Raw genomic sequence first — 18,413 nt, forward strand, 5'->3', positions numbered from 1 at the left:
GGCGCTTTACATATAGATAACGCAGCCACATAGGGCGCGAAATTTATCCTTTACCGGTACAGACACAAAGCGATCTGACCAAAGGGACAGAGTGAGATATTAAAGCCCTCAGGCTAACTTAACCTAGCTCTTCGCGAATAGACAGTCTAGTTCTTTAACGTGCCCGATGTATAGCATAGATACACGCGAAGCCATCTTTCCTGGGAAGAACCAGTACAGGCCTCTTAGTTAGGCGGGAGACACTCAAGAGCATTTCAGAAATTTCCAATGTCTGGACTGGGATCGAACCCCGGACCTCTGGGTTGACAGTTAAGCGTATTACCACTAGACCACCGGCCCACTCACCCTCATGTTATCGTTTGAGTTATCATACGGGATTTATACAAATCAATCAATAGCATAGAGACTTACCCTAAGCCCTCTTTACACAAGGGAAACAATATGTTTATATAATGAACTTGTTGAATGAACACCGTTTGTTAATCCTAATTATGTCCATGTTATATCAGTGCAGTGGAAAAGTAACCTATTTATGCAATGCAGGATAAGACAGTCATGCACCTAACAGTCCTGAAATTGATTTCTTTGTTTTCTCATATTTCTAGATATTTTCCCATTTTTTGACGCATATATATGGGTAGTAGAGATTGTTCTCTTTCCAGCAGTAGCCTAGCCTTTTCAACATATTTGACCTTGTGAAATTCTGTGGGTTTCGAGTTGTTTTGTCTGTTTGTTGACAGAAAAAAATCAGACTTTCCCCAGGGCATTAACTGATTTGATCTTTACATATAGGATATTTGTTTGTTTTGAGTGAATAAGGAATATATCTCACCGAGAAGTGAGAAAATTTCAAATATTTTCATGAGAGTGTAGCGCGAGTGAAAATGTGAACATTTTTTCACTTTGAGGTGAGATATTCTATATTCACGAAAAACAAACACATTTTCTTTTTTTACGCTTAATTACGTTGAGATATGCATTTTGCAACATTTTTTTTTGACTCAGCGCGGGAAACAGACGCGCGTAAACGAACATGACGACAGACGTGTTGTGACGTTATAAAGACGCACAAGACATAAAATTCCATTTTATTTTATTTCTTGCTGCATAACGTTATGAAATTCTCATGAAGTGAAATAATTTGAATCGAGAAATATACTATAAAGAACAAAGTGCGACTACTTTTTTCATCGTGTTTTAAGCAAATAATCAAAAATTTATATACAATGTACAAGTAGATCGGCAAAGCTATAGGCTAATATAATTTACTGTGAGTGATATGCAGTGAGTGATATGGATTTTATCTTACTGATAAAACACAGTATTTCATCAGTTAGTATAAAATACATATTTAATCCCCACTTATAACTGGATTATTGCAGTAAGAATTTATGTGAATGCAGAAAAGTTGTCAAATACATGCATATCGTCCTTCTGCGTCCGCAACTCGGTTAAAGTTTTGATGCACTTCCTCTTTTTTCTGTCTTTATCTCTGTAATTACTTGATGAATTTGTATCAAATTGAAAATAGTAATTCCTTATCATCACCAACATCATCTGGATGTACCATTTTTACTTAGAATTTCAGTTTTTTTATATGCTTTTTCACTATATGTCTGTTGTTACTGAATAGACGTTATTCGAAATTAAAATGGTTGTTTCACATGGTCACCCGCACAATGACACAATGTCCATGATGCAGGCATCAAAATGCTATGAGTTATGCCCCTTTTAAATAAAATGTCAGGTTCAAGTTGTGATGCACTTCTGCTCTATCTCACTTATAATTTGAATTAAACTTCAAATAGTTCCTCCACATTCTTAGGCAAATGATATAATGTAATGTCATGGTGCATTACTTTTGCAGAAATGTCGATGAATTTTGTTCCTTTTATATTTATTTAATGTTTTGATACACTTCTCTATCTCGGTTATTCCTAAATACATTTGACACAGGCTTAAACTATTGTCAAATATCTGCAGTCTCTTTGTAGTAATTAAACACTCCAGTGACAGCTCCGGCTTCCCGAGATACGCCCAGTTTCACTATCCAGCATCGAAATAGTCGAGCGCGCTGTCTCGTGTGACAGCTCTTGATTTTCTGCTGAAGCAGCAAAAATTCTTCTTTCAATAAGCTGAACATTGTATTATTTTTACCCAACATAATGATAAAAGCTGTGACAATTAGTGGTCACGTGATTATTCATGCAAAAATAGTTTTCGACATAATAAAATATTCACAATATGACTATTTTAGATAATTTTCATATCATCTGGTATCATTTAATTTTGTTATTAACCATACATAATTGTATAGCCCATCCGCTAAGCTCAGTAGATAGAGCGTTTGTCTACGGATCGCGGGGTCGTGAGTTCGATCCTCGGGCGGGGCGTATGTTCTCCGAGACTATTTGATAAATGACATTGTGTCTAAAATCATTAGTCCTCCACCTCTGATTCATGTGGGGAAGTTGGCAGTTACTTTCGGAGAACAGGTTTGTACAAATACAGAATCCAGGAACACTGGTTAGGTTAACTGCCCGTCGTTACATGACTGAAATACTGTTGAAAAACGGCGTTAAAACCAAAGCAAATAAACAAACAAACAAATATAATTGTAATTAAAAACAAACAAACATGGACTTAAGAGAATATGAGGGTTTACATCACCTGACCGGATAGTTCAAGACGAGTTGTTAGCAAAGTTGAATTGTCCGATGTCCGTAGCTCTTCAGCTAACAATTTACTTAAACATCGTTCCACTGTAACACCAGGTCAAAACTAGACAAAACTTGGTCTTTAGTACCCTGATGTGTGTTTCCCACTGTTTTAAAATACTTTCACTTGCTGAATTCAGGCATTTAAATGACATATACTGTTATGGACCTTCCTTGACCTCTTGTTAAAATTGTAGTGATCTCAGACTCATTTATTGTTAGTATATAAAGTGTATAAATGAGATATTAAACATACAATAGAATAACAAAAGGTATACAATAAAAATTACAAAATACACAATATGACTTACAAATTTTACAATGAAAATAACATAACACTGAATAACAATGAGTATGGACAACACATATCAATAAGAATAACAAAATATAGAACAACAATTACAAAGTTTACAATATGAATAACAAAATATTAAAAATAACAATAACAGGCATACAGTAATAATATCAGAGATGTGTAATTATTACTTAGCAACGTTTGACATGCCATACTTTCCTCTATAAAATTAAACTTTATCATTTATAAGTCCTATCTAGGAAATGTTAATAGAATGGAATTTAGAATAGCATTAACAAGACTAAGACTGTCAGGGCATAGGTTATTAATAGAGACAGGTAGATGTCACAAACCAAATAAGATTTCTAGATATTAGAGGAAATGTGCTATATGTAATATACAAGAAGATGAATTTCACTGTTTTCACTTTAGATGATTTTTGACATATATTCCGTATGATTCGCCTAAAAGAGGGCTATATGTTGGTATATTTGTTCTGATTATAAGCACTATTAAGAATATTGTGTAGCTCTAGGCGTATTTTCTGTGTTACAGTGCTTCAAGGGATTCTATCCTTACTCAAACATTGAGCTCATTCAAAAATTGCGTACTGTTACAATGTCCTATGTCCTCTTTAGCCAATCGTATTGCACAATTAGGTCATGTGTCGTTAATTATCATACATTTTAAAATAGCCAAGGACAATTTATATGAACTCCATTAGTCAAGCTTTAAGTTTAATAGCCAAACTAAACTGCCTTAATGCAGGAAACTGTTGGTATTGTTTATAGCCGGATAGTTCGAAGAAAAGCTGTTGCACTCCACCCGGTGGTCGGCATCTTTGCTGGCGTCCCAGTTTGGATAAGATTTTGTATGTAAGCTTGTATGGCAGTAACCACTGTGGAAATAGATCGACACTTTACGCACTTTAACACTATGACAATCTGACATGCGGTGCACAGGCTTAACAACTATTTTGTATTTTGGTTTTTTACAAAATTACTCCTCTTTTAACAGTTTTCGGTAGAGTTTTGTTTGTAAGCTGGTAACTCGATAACCATCTGTTGGAATGGATTGAAAATTCACACACTTGTTCACTGTGACGAATTGACATGAGTTTTCAAGTTTCGTAATTCTTATTTGCTTTTTCTCAAGGTTAGGTCCCTCCTTATGCTAGGCTATTTGAACATTTTCAAATAATAGAGCCTTTGTTTCCAAGTCTTTTGTCGACGTCAGTGTCCATACAAGGCCAAATGCTTTCCAACTTCACACACACACATACACACACATATATATATTTTGTCTTTCTTTTTTCTTTTTTTTTGACCAACTGCTTTCAAACCTCACAAATGTCTTTGGCATTGTAAGATGACCTCAGAGGTAAAGATACAGATCTATAGCTTTTATTTTGTAAATGTATGCCTCTTTTTAACTTTAGAAGTTTGGTTGATGTTTTGATGGTTGTTAATCAGCGCTGTTATATTTCGATCTTCTCAGATCGTTCAGCACGACTTTTATGTCGTGTTATTGGTACTGTTTAGTTTCTCAGCTTGAACATTTTGGCCTGGGTGGTTCCAATACTCCCGCTTTCATAGCTTTGGCAGGGGTGTAAAAATTTTTTTCACACCACTCGCCCTGCAGGACTAGTAGCCAGTAATATCTACTCGCCCTTAGTGAACAGCCACTCGCCCTAATAATTGACACATCTAATACTGTCACTTTTATGAAAGGAGTATTATGTACAATAGTATTATTTTCCGAAAAATATTTATTTTGAAAAGTGTCTAAAAAATTTGGACACAATAATCATCGTCCATCCACCCGTGTTGAAAAAGATGAAAAAAAAAACGTTAAAGATTATCGGTAATTATTCAGTTGATAAACTAAGGAATTGACCTTGTTTTCATGATCAATTTACACCCCCTCAAAGAGCTAAATGAAGTGTGTAAGTATCTTGACATCTGAAGTGGAGATCAGAGCGGTATTTTTGCTCGAGATTGTCATGGCATTACGTCATGTTTTCGCGCCATGTGACACATCACTGTCTGATCGTACCGCATCGGTTCTTAAAATTCCTGAGAATAGTAATCAATAAAAAGTTTCTTCTTTAATTTGTTATCAAAAGCGAATGTGCTATATCCCGTATAAAAGGTAAATGTCTCAAACGATAGTTACTATAGTGGAGATATCCTACCTCTGTGACCTATTTGCCCTCAAGGAATTTACATTATTGTTTGACAAAAAAAAAGAACAAACAAAAAAAAAAAACACTTAAATTGTTGGTCAAAAAATACATGTACAAAGATTCATTTAAAACTTATTAAAAACCGCAATGGCATCACATTGCCTTATTTTAAAATCGCATTTCTATTTACGTTCACAAGGTCACGTAACATATTCTGCCGCACGAACAGAAATCTGTTTGCCAAAAATCGTTTTACTCCATGTATTGTAATTGCTGCCGCTTTTTCATTATTTAAGATTTTTTTATTCTGTTTTTTGTTCTTTCTGGTCAAAAGTCTGAATTTTATGCCCAGAGTATTCATCATTCATTTACTTATAGAAAGAAATAAGTAACTAAGATCGCGCTGCTTGAATTTTTACAAATGATTATATGAAAATTCGACCGTTTTTATAGAATTTTGCCTACATTTCTGTCGATATCTTATTAAAATCATTATAGAATTCAAATAGTATTATTTCTCAAGAGGTGCTGAAAACTTGAAGCGAAAATGTTAAAAAATGAGTGCACTACGCACGGTTTTTGTGTACACGTCGATGTAAATTAGATATTTAATACGATAGGTCGCACGTGCTTGTGGAATGGAAAATTACCGGCTTGACGTTTTGATATCTTTACGATTCGCGGGTAAATTCCAGTCAATCCAGGTAGCGACTGAACCATCTCAAAGTTTGTTGACGTTTTGGAGTTGTAATTTCTGAATTTTGGTAAAGTAAGGACGTAAAAAACCACTCGCCCGATCGGTCGAGTATACAGCGAGGTCCACTCGTCCTACTCAGACTTTAACTCGCCAATGCGAGCGGGCGAGTGGAATTTTACACCACTGCAATTTGGGTATTGCATAATCATCCCTTGGACATGGTGCCTGCTTTTTAACTTTGTCTTTTGACATTTCCTGTGATATGCAGGCTCCATAATCTCAGATCTACTTTCTAAATTAAATTCCAGTTTGTTGAGTTCTGCTCATTGTTTTCTCGTTTAGGGGAAACCCATTATTTTAACTGGGGACCAAACACCGCTTTTCATGGAATTACATGCAATTGTATTATTGAATGTTCCATGTGCACCGCGGTATGAACACATCTGCGGATGTCTCTAAATTATTTTTGTACTTGTAGCATGTGTAAATGCTGAGTTCTGCTCCACCCGGGGCTAGAGGGCGTGGACGGTAGCATGCATTTCCACTAACAGCCATGAACAGGCTAAATCAAACGGAGCCTGCAACATTTTTGTTTTTGTCGTGTTGAGCGACCTGTGGAGTTTCCACTTTTTATATTGCATGTAAGCAGGTTTCTCAAAAACTACTCCAGACTTCACAAGACTTCTGCATCATTAGATGACCTCACAGGGCAAGTTACATAACTATACCTTTTATTTTGTTAAAATTACACTCCTATATAAATTTTGCAATGTTTTGCATGTAAGCATGGTCCTAAGGAACTACTTGACAAAATGTTTTCATTTTATCCACACATCTCTGGTATCATCAGTTGACATAACATGGCAAGTTATATAACTCTTGCTTACATTTTGGCAAAATTATGACCCTTTTTCAACTTACAAAAAATTGCGAAAGCTTCTGTATTAATGTTTGTGTTTGGTAGAAGGGCAAATTGTTGTGTTCACTTTTATCAGAAGACTATTTTTTGACTTGGTTTATGTTCGATTATTTTTTAGTGGCAAGGATTTTGAATAATCGAGCGCTGCTGTCCTCAGATAGCTCTTGTTATATTATTCATTTGGCTAAACAGTTCCTGGGGTTCAGCAAATAACCAGTATTGATAAAAGCATTTTTTGTTCTCGCCATCTTTACATAATTGTTTTTTCTTTTTGTTTTCTGTTGGAATTGTTTATGGTACTTTTTTACCAGTAGGATGTTAGTACATTACTTACTTCATAGATTGTTTCCAAATCCATTGTAAGAGATTGGTGTATTCCTGTTTAGCTAACTGTTTGGAAAGGCAATGATTATGTAAGCTGTAGGAGCGGATTGTGTTGATGGAAGCACAGGGGATTTTACAATCAGACAATTTAAATCAAATATTGTCCTAGAAATGTTTAAAATAGAAAAAGGTCGAAACTTCACAGGTCGCTCAACACGACAAAAATGAAAATGTTACAGGCTCGGTTTGATTGAGCCTGTTCATGGACGGTAGTGGAAATGCATGGTACCGTCCGCGCCCTCTAGCCCCGGGTTGAGCAGAACTCAACATTTACACATGCTAAAAGTACAAAAAGCAATTTAGCTTATATCATATACATTGCACAATGATTATTGTTCCCTATCTAAATGCATCCAGTTAAATTACAAATTTTAATTCAATCAATGCAACTTACTTGTTACACCACCAAAATTATACGAATTCATGCACATTCATGGATCTCTGCTACGAAGAAATACACAAATCCTTTTAGATTAAACTAACAACAAATATAATGCCTAGGCAAATTTATTGAAAACAACGTTATTTATTAAAAATTAAAAAAACTGTTCAGTAGCAAGGTCAATAATAACATTATCTATTTCTGTATGTTACAACAATTCGCCTCAGATATATTGTCTTACTTGTATTGTTGTATGTATGTGACTAAAATTGTTCTAAACCATTGTTGGAAATTGAAAAACTAAACGACAGAAAATCCATAACAAGAAAGTTTGAAGAAGAATAGATTTTGGTTTTAGATGGCGCTTATTCCAGAGGCTGAAGAAAAGTTTTACTTGTAAATAGCCTTGTATAGGTGCCAATATTTTTTATACAAACTGGAGATAGTATGTGAAAATGTAAATTTTAAATAAGTTCAGATCTATCTATCTATCTTCCATAACCGTCGAACCCCTTGCGGGGACGTAGACGTTTTGCGCGTCAAAATCATAAAGAGAAAGAATATAGTGATACAAATTTAGAGTGGAAGAAACTAAAAAAATAACTTTGGTGAAATAAAAGGTTAAAACTTGAGTTAGCAGGATACCTTGGGTGTGACGGGAAAGGCCGTACCGGCGACAGTAACCATCAGAACAAATCAACACCCTTTACAATATTTACAAATTTATTTATATAAGATGATAATTAACAATGAATAGATGATATAAAAAAAAAATGATTATAAGAAAGAAAAAAAAAAAAGTTCAGTATCACCAGATACAAAGTTCGTATAGTTCCATTCTAATGTGACGTGACGCAGTTCTTTAATTTAATTGCGAACTTTAAGTAGCACAAACAATATATTGCGTATCTTTAAAACAAGTCCCTTTAAACCGTGAATACGTTGATTCCGTATTGGCTCCCTATGGTGGTAGGTGATTGCATCCCTGAGCTGACTTCAGAGGATAACAAAAATCAGCGTCTTTGCGGTTTACGGCACAACCATGGGACGAAAGCTCTGCGGTGGGAATATTACATCCAGGCGAGTGAAGACAAGTGAACCTCGGGCATTGCACTTCCGGGTTATGACATCACCAGGAATATCGTCTGGCGGAAGAAGCTAAAATATATAACATATGATAAGCACCATAGCAAAACAAATAAGTCAGGGCATAAAACTGCTCCTTTGGGTACACCATACCTCCCTAGGCTCCCATAAATAATACGTGCTACTTATACAAAACATATGTGCTACTAAGTTCAGACGTCACGTGATTAAATTACGTCACTTATTACTTCCCTTATTACAAAAATTAATAACTTAAAAGACTAAAGTTAAAGTATGACAAAGATATGAAAAGTTTATAATGAAAAAATATAGTAATGGAAATGATAAACTGCAGCCATTATTTACAACTACACATTAACAAAATTCAATGTAAATCAAACGTTATATCATAGTTGGCATCCATATAATATCTAATGCCATACAACAAAACGGACATTGTATGTATATGCTATAGACTGGCACAATATTTCATATTACAATAATATATTACATACATGGTACTAGACTTGCCATATAGATTTAACATTACAATGCAATGCAGTAATGGCGTTCCATAATTACGAAATGTTTGACATATGTTTTTGAAACAGAGTGCTATACAAATATCATGTTACAAATTTCAGTACAATTTTTACATCTTATATAACCGAGACATTTTAGATTCCTCTTTCGAAATAATTTACAAAAGTCTGAAAAATTTAATAAATTATCCTGACATACCGAAACTAGCCAAAATCATTTGCCGAAAAGTAAATGTTACAGAATTCTGTAGAATGCACAAAAAATTACCAAATAAAAATCGTAATGCAAAAATCATACACAAATCTAACAAATAAATTTCTTACCTCGATCGAGCATAAATTTCTAGCAAGAAAAATTAATCAGACATAGATTCGTCTTCAGACCACGATAATCCGTAAATAGCCAATCGGAAAGCAGACTTGTACACGTCTATATTTCATATACAACAGTAGTGTGTTGTATATATATCGGGGGAAACTTGGGCAAAAAACGCGTGAATTTCGTGTTAATTTACCATCTAACAATACAGGCTAACGCCGCAGTTAAATGACCTTGAAATATTCTCACCAGTTATCAATGGGATAAAAAATAAGATTGACTTGAAGGTAAATTCAGTTGACAACGTCTAAATATTAATGTAGGGATTATACACGTTTTTTCTTTTGTGTGTATTAACGTCTGCAGAAGCCGGCGGGATTGTTTGTGACCGAGACCGAACATAAAGATATCCAGAAACGCGCAAATCTATGAATTGAGTAATAGTTATAATTATATAAAAATCAAATTGAATTTCAAGAAACTCAATATTTGCAGTGTAGAACCAACTGGGTAAATACGTAATTTACATATTCACTGAAACGTTTCCAACAGTTGTAACTTTTTATGTTCACTTGTTATAAAATAAACATGTCAGCACGATCCTTACAAAAATTTGCAAACAACTGGATCCAGTTGTTCGAAACTTTAACAGGCGATTGAGCTAACGGTCGATTAACTTTATTAGTATAATTCGACAGTTTAGGAAACTTAGAAAAACAAATGTACTTGTTAAGTATTATAAGCACTAAATCATCTTTACAGTAAAATTAAAACATCATACTAGTGTTTCTCGCCCACAAAAACTAGTATCTTGAATAGAAATTTAATAGGCGGTTAGTTTAACAGCTTAATGCAGGGGTCGTGGATTCGAGCATCATTGAGGTCACGACCATGACTTCTCATATGGCACCAGTACTGGTTTTCCCAGGCAACGGACTCGAGAGTGGTCACAATGAGCTTGAAGCTTTCATCACATTCGAGGTAGAATAAATAAGTATAAACTAAACTAAACTAACAGCCCGTTAAAGTTTCGAAGAACTGGGCCCTCTTAGAAAGTAGAACAACTACATCATTCTTACAAGAAAGTCACGATATAGTTAAAAGTGTTCGTAGTCCTACGAGCATCTACGAACTAACTATATCCTGATAAATAAATAAATAAATAAATAAATAAAATGAATGAATGAATGAATGAATGAATGAATGAATAAACACCTGGTTCCTGTTTTTATAAGAACAAAAATGAATATAACCGTTATTATTTTGTCACTTTATACCGATTGTTGAAAAGTGATTTCTAACAGAATCTGAAAATTTGTACGTGATTATGTATATTACCAGTAAGCACTAGTCAATACTTAAAATACCAGATTACTTCAAACAACAGTATTTTTTTATCTAACATGTTTACCTCCGATTTGCTGTCAGCCTTTTTTGTAGTTTCGGAACCTGGGTATTTTCTTTAATCAACGTATCTGTCATCGTGTTTCGCCAACATGCAAACTCCTCAAAAAAAACTAATTGTTCAGTAGTTCAGTTTGAGTATTTTTGAGAAATCCATATCCATATTTAACTGTTTAGCATCTGCGATTGCAAATGACTCAAAGTGTTAATCAACGTCAAATTTTAGTAAATCCGGTATTTGAGTAAAACTGAATTTATACAAAGTAACCTGCATTCTTTCACATGCCCTACTGACAAATAGACATTGTCGGCTTAAGTTGATGTGGACAATGAACTGTGAATGTGCTGTAAATCCTGGGGGGTCTTCTCAAGACATACTTTTATTTCATTAACTGTTACAGTAGCTCACCCTTTTCATGACAGAACGTCATTCAAGTATTATATAAACAGACTGAATGAAACTGAGTCTTGGTTATGTTCTATGCTTTTTTAGGAAGTAATTAAATTTGGGACAATTTAAATGAATGTTAGTATAGGAATGTTCTCATAAGACATTAGAAGAGTTACTTTAACCAAACATGAGTTAAGTGTTTTATCAAGAGCTCTCCAAAATATACATATACTTAGAATAAGATTTCTTTTGAAAAAGACAGTAATTCTACAAAAGTTCCATAAACTATGTTTCCCATTTCAATTGATACATTTTTTCTGCCTTCGTTATATGTACGTCCGTCTATCCGTCTTCATATAGTCTGATCTAGCTTCTCAAAATGCTCTGCTAGGATTTGAACGGAACTTCACAGAAATGATATTATGAAGCCTTGTTGTGCGTATCCTCGATTTTTTGTGAGTTAGGGTCCCTTAAAAGTAGTTTTTGAATGAATCCGAACTGCTTCATAAATAGCAGGATTTGAAAACAATGTCATAGTAATGATCCGTACAAATTCTAGCTGAACATGTATTACAAGGTTCATATTTAAATGATCTTGTACTGAGTAATGGCCCTTTGATTATCATACATAAAGTCTATGAAGAGATTTTTTCAGTAATTCACCTCCAAATTTCATTGAAGCCTAAGGGATTTATTGAAATAAGATGCACATATCGTTGGTACATACTGCTCGAAATATTCTTCCGGAGTTATGTCCATTATTCATCTTACTGAAAAAAAATTGTTCGGACTACTTCTCCTAGTATACTGTTTGTGTGATTTGACTGAAACGTCTTAGGAATGATAGTTGCAGGTCTATATTATTCATAAGTTATGAACTGTACGTTGAATGATTTGACGAATTAATTGTATTTCATTATAAGAGATAGAAATTATGTAGACCGGTCCTTTTTCATTATTTTGGAAACGCCATCAACACCAGTGGAGTCAGGAAAATGCTCTTGAAAATTGTTTTATTTGAGAAAATTTGCAAATAAACAAAATCTGTGTAAAGATATTTTTGTGTAAAATATTAATGGACTGCTTTTCAGTAATTGTTCAATAGTATGACTGTTGTTTTAATGACCAAAATATACATACAAAGCCAAACTATTTTAAACCGGCAAAATTCCTAAAAGGTAAACACTAGTTAAATTCAGAATTGGGGAACATACTTTCTTTGCTTTGGGGTTACCTCCTTTTACCGGACGTAGATTTATAGAGAAAAAAAAGCCCTGCTAGAAATTTTTGTCAACGCTTCATTTCAAAATTCTAGTCCAGATTTCAATGATAGTAGTAAGTGCTTGGTATAAAGCCTTGTTGGGCATATCATTGGCATGTACGCTCGAAATATTGTTTGCGGAGTTATTACTCTTAAAATCATTTTCTAATAAAATGCGTAGCAACCTAGGTACGGGTCATGTCGCTTAACAATTTTTCACTGATGTATGGTCCTTGATTTTTACACTAAAGTTCACATAACATCGTTAAAAATTGTCACATAATGCCGTAAATAAATTTCACAGTATTCAGCTTCAAAGTTTACATTATTTATTTTACATCATTTTTTAGAAACTTAATGTAAGTGTAAATTGTCATTTTATACGTTGTATTCCGCTAATGTGAAAAGGTAAATAGTTATACATAATCATTTTCGCATAAAAGAAATGCTCTGATCTTTCTAAAAATCATATTCTATAATATAAAGAATCATCATCAGACTATATGTAACGCTGCGCGTGTTACGTTAAGTTTCTTTGCGGAATATTTTAGCTCAAACTCTGTTTTTCGAATATTTATTATTATCTATTTATTTGTTTCAAGACAGCTTTATTGAGGAATTAGCAAAATTCAGATTCTGTTTCTACTTTTATTCAGTTTTCAACAACAATATATGGATGTCCACATAATAACAATAATTTCTATAAACACAATAGAATTAATTAAAACTTTGTAATTATCTAGTCGGATATCTCGACATGAAACACAGAAGTATATGTCCTTCTTATTTCGTAGGTAAAACCATTCTGTCCACAATTAGTATTGACCTTTTATGATGTTCATGACAACAATAAAATCAACCAATAATATTGCAGGAAACCTACATGTCCCCTAGCAACAAATCTCGCATACCGCGATACCTAGTGAGATTTCACGTGATTTCACGTGGCCAGGGACCTTTGTCTGCGTGTCAAAAGATTATTATCTTACTAAACAGATATAAAGATTATGTAATGAAATGCAATAAGTCTATTAACAGACATTTAAAAGCAATTACTTTGACACTGCAAGATTTTATCAATCTAGTAAAATGTAAAACATTTCTATAATGACAACATGTAAATTTTTTGTTCTTTTAAGATTGATTATTCACAAAATTCGAGTTTTTACATATACAACTACTCTTACATTTTAAAACAAACTATTTGACCGTTGTTTAACATTAATGTCACTGCATGAAATCACCCCCTCGTCTATTTTTTTCACTCCCGTGAAGTGAAATATGAATAATGTTTTGTTGTTTTTTTTACAATAATTTTAGAAATAAACAATTTACTGAACCATAACACCGCTGTCAAAAAGCAAGATTTTTTATACATTAAATATTTGAACTATGATTTCCAGTCCATGTGATTTTAAGTCGATGCACCAATTATAAATATTTGTTATCTCCTGAAATAACCATGTCCTCGTTTATTGCGATTCCAGTGTTTGCCATTATTTCTGCCACTGCTTAGATCACAGCTTCGGTCATTTACACCGTTCATATTCTTGGCTAACTCGGACACAGTTTCTGTCAGTTTCTTTAACTGTTCTCCGTGATTTCGTCTTACGGATATATAATGGTAGAAGTATTGCATAAGTTGCTCACTGGTCGATCCTATGAAGCGATTCCCTGTATCTTCATGTAACCAGAGAAGGAGTGTCTCTAAATTTTCATCTTGTTTTTTATATGATTGTCTGACCGCCTCGGTGTCTTCTTTCTGAGACTCGTTTTGTTGAGACGCCAGTTCCAATTTCAATTCTGCTACACTGGACTCCATCTCAGCTGCAGCATTCCTCAGCTTTTCATTTTCAGCGATGAGCACCTCCTTTTCTCGGTTGATCTCGTCAAGGGAATTTCTTACTTTGTCCAGTTCCTCCAGCGTTTGTTTTGCAAATGTGGTAGCATTCTGAGTATTACATTGTCGTTTTCTCGACCCATTACGTTTAAGCAGGGATGTATTCGTAATGCAACTTATGAAGAACATGTCGTCTTCCTCATGGAATGGAAATACCAATTCCATTAGTTTCCGGTTTACAAATTCAGTCATTCGTAGCCTGTCTCGTACTTGTTGTTTTGCCGATTTCGTGATGGTATTTCGTACTCTTTTTGCCGAGCAGGTTCTAGCGAAATGTCCTTGTTCCAAACATTTATTGCACGTAACGGACAGCGCACGGCACTTTTCAAAATGTGTAAGTCCACACCGCGTACACACGACATCATGTTTGGTTTTGTTATTCCTATAAATCCATTTGCTCTGTTTACGGAGTTCCGGTTTATGTCCATAAATACTCATCTTTGAAGTTAAAATTATCTCCACCTGTTTGCGAATTCACAAAGTCCAAATATTTACGTGTAGATGTACTCGCTTTTGTGATGGTACCAAGAAAGTCAAGCGAACATAGAAGTTCCTTGTACCCGAATTCTCCACCAAGTGTAACGCTGCGCGTGTTACGTTAAGTTTCTTTGGGGAATATTTTAGCTCAAACTCTGTTTTTCGAATATTTATTATTATCTATTTATTTGTTTCAAGACAGCTTTATTGAGGAATTAGCAAAATTCAGATTCTGTTTCTACTTTTATTCAGTTTTCAACAACAATATATGGATGTCCACAAAATAACAATAATTTCTATAAACACAATAGAATTAATTAAAACTTTGTAATTATCTAGTCGGATATCTCGACATGAAACACAGAAGTATATGTCCTTCTTATTTCGTAGGTAAAACCATTCTGTCCACAATTAGTATTGACCTTTTATGATGTTCATGACAACAATAAAATCAACCAATAATATTGCAGGAAACCTACATGTCCCCTAGCAACAAATCTCGCATACCGCGATACCTAGTGAGATTTCACGTGATTTCACGTGGCCAGGGACCTTTGTCTGCGTGTCAAAAGATTATTATCTTACTAAACAGATATAAAGATTATGTAATGAAATGCAATAAGTCTATTAACAGACATTTAAAAGCAATTACTTTGACACTGCAAGATTTTATCAATCTAGTAAGATGTAAAACATTTCTATAATGACAACATGTAAATTTTTTGTTCTTTTAAGATTGATTATTCACAAAATTCGAGTTTTTACATATACAACTACTCTTACATTTTAAAACAAACTATTTGACCGTTGTTTAACATTAATGTCACTGCATGAAATATATATAAAGATTACAGCGTCAAGAATAGTAAATATAGGCAAGTTGGCGAGCTAAGCGAGCCGAAAAAGAATGGACATTCAATAGTATTCTGATATAATGAAAAATGAAAGCTTTGCCAAAAAGGGAGTGCGATCGCACCCGTCGCACGCCTTCCTCCCCCTCCGGCTACGCCCTTGCAGTATATGTTTTCTTTGTTGTAAGTTAACATTAACTTCCCCGTTTTATTTTCTCAGCAAGGGAGAAAAGTCGCTTTTGAAATATCTCTCCAGCATGATTATAGATTGACGAGCTCCGAAATGTATAAGAGACTGTCGAGAAAATAATGTAAAAAAAGAGGATAATTTGTTTAGGATTGCGCACTTTAAGCACATGAAAATAAAATACACGGCTTCTACCAGTTTCATTGACTAGGGATACTATTGTGATAGTTTAAAAATTTCTACACTAGCTTAGAGAGAACTTCAGATGATCACCAAACTGTAATTACATGGTCTCCGATCAGTCTAATTTCAGTATGCACAGCTAATGGGTGTGACTGACTTGTCACTGTGTTAAAGAAACTTAAAAATAGTTTGCTCGTTACATTTAACATTTTCCATGAAAAAAACAGCAACAATTACTTGCTTTGAACAGGTTAACTTGTACCGGTAAACAATCCAGGAACTCTAGTTAGGCAAACTGCCTGCCGTTACATAACATAAATACTGTAAAAAAAAACGGCGCATACCAAAACAAACCAATGCATGAATAAATGTGTTTTGAAACGCTCCCTAGTCAGTCCACATTCGATGTTCACAGTCAGACTTCACATAAACCGACAATGTCTATAAGCGCTAACGGTACAAAGATAATACCACTCTTATAAAAACACGTTAATCCTAATTTCTATAGAACGCGTGGGACAGTTTTCAATTATTGCAGTTTTTATGTCACGTGGTCTAAGTCGGATAGACAACTCGTGCCGTTGTCTACGGGATATATACAACTTGCTTTGCTCGTTGTATATATCCCGTAGACAACGGCAGGAGTTGTCTATCCTATACTATACATAATGTCGGAAGGTGGTGTGCGCAAGGCATATCTAGTCCAGTCTATTTAAAGGGTAATGTCCCGCCAAATACTAAATTTCATGGGATTCACGGCTAAGCCGTGGACTCCGACTATTGTTATTTTCACGGGATTCACGATATAGCCGGGAAATCTGACTACTTTGGCGCGGATTGAAATTGACAGTTTAAGGCCCGTTATAGTGGTTTTGGGGATAAAAACATAAATTACTGAAGTTTATAAAATATCAACTTTCTTATTACTGAACCGAATTTAATGAAATTTACATGGAAATTTAAGTTATGAAATACAGAAAAACATGAGAGGTATTGTATGCGTGAAATCTAACATTTACCTCAATAACTCAAAAATTTACAAAAAGATGATGCAATACCTGCATTTACACTACAGATAAAATAAGGCCCGTATGTTAATTTGTGACATAGGGCGAGACATGTTCAAGGCTGCAAACTGCGGCACTGAACTGTCTAGGGTAGGGAGGTGGGCGACACTGGGGGGAAGTTGGTTCCAATGGTACACCGTTCCCGGAAAATAAGAAAACTTGTAATGGGATAGCAACCAGATCATGATGAATCTTAGAGAAGAGTGATAACCTAGAATCTATACGCCTTAAATCCAGTCGACGAAGGTTTAGGGAGTGTAGCATATCTGTTACACTAGAAGTACGGCCGTAGTCAGTCTTGATCCAACGGGCGGCTCTCCTTTGGACACTTTCAATTTGGTCTAACTGGGTTTGGGTGTGGGGCGACCATACCTCAGATGTATCCAGTAATGATACTTTTGCAAACTTTCTTGTTTGTTAATTAGCTTTTTGAAATAGACCAAATATGCCCAAAGATATTTTGACATTTTTTGTTCTAAAAATGGTTAAAACTGAAATATACATGTGTCATTTTAACAAGCAGAGCGTCGGTTTCTTTCGGGCATATGAAAATCATGATCATGTTTATTTAGCAATATATTTATTTTTCAGGCTAAAACAATGGAAGGTTCAGCTGGGGAGGATCTGCCAGTATGTGGAATTTTGTCTAAGTATTTTGCTTATTTATTTATATAACTATATGAAATATAATATCTGAATAAATTTATGTAGAATTTTGACATATCGAGGGCTCAACGCGAAACTAGTCTATCTGCTTCTATTTCTATATACACTTAGACTAGTTTCGCATTGAGCCCATGATATGCTCAGTTATAAAAAGATGTCTATAATCAAAAATGTCTACATATTTAGAAAGAAAGAAACAAACAACCCCTCAGCGAAACAACGATGTAAAAATCTTTTTTTCAATTATTACATAGGAATCATAGTTTCACTGCGGCTATAGAGTTCATACTATGCAGTCATAATCGATATCTATATTAAGAGTTACATGGACTGTATAAATCACAAAATAAATCATAGATAATGTAATCAAACAACAGTGACGTTTCAATACATTTTGGTAATATATTTACAATATAGCTCATTCCAACACGATCACGAGCTTCAATATTCGTTTTATTTCGATAATAAAACGAATATTTTTGACTTACCAAATACCATGG

General features: G+C 34.4%; 1 protein-coding gene across 8 annotated transcripts in view; it reads left to right on the forward strand.

Annotated features, from left to right (window-relative positions):
- LOC123559654 (uncharacterized) overlaps positions 1 to 18,413 on the forward strand; it is a 50,942-nt gene that overhangs the window by 1,981 nt on the left and 30,548 nt on the right. For 7 of the 8 annotated variants that reach the window (XM_045351645.2, XM_045351646.2, XM_045351639.2 and 4 more), the window contains one exon: positions 17,839 to 17,877. In XM_045351645.2, coding sequence (XP_045207580.2) covers positions 17,848 to 17,877 — 30 coding nt within the window. In that variant the 5' untranslated portion in view covers positions 17,839 to 17,847. Of the gene's footprint in view, positions 1 to 17,838; positions 17,898 to 18,413 lie in introns of all 8 variants that reach the window. The other variant, XM_045351641.2, reaches the window with a different exon arrangement.

This window comes from Mercenaria mercenaria, chromosome 10, assembly GCF_021730395.1.
Source record: "Mercenaria mercenaria strain notata chromosome 10, MADL_Memer_1, whole genome shotgun sequence".
NCBI classification, from domain to species: Eukaryota; Metazoa; Mollusca; class Bivalvia; order Venerida; family Veneridae; genus Mercenaria; species Mercenaria mercenaria.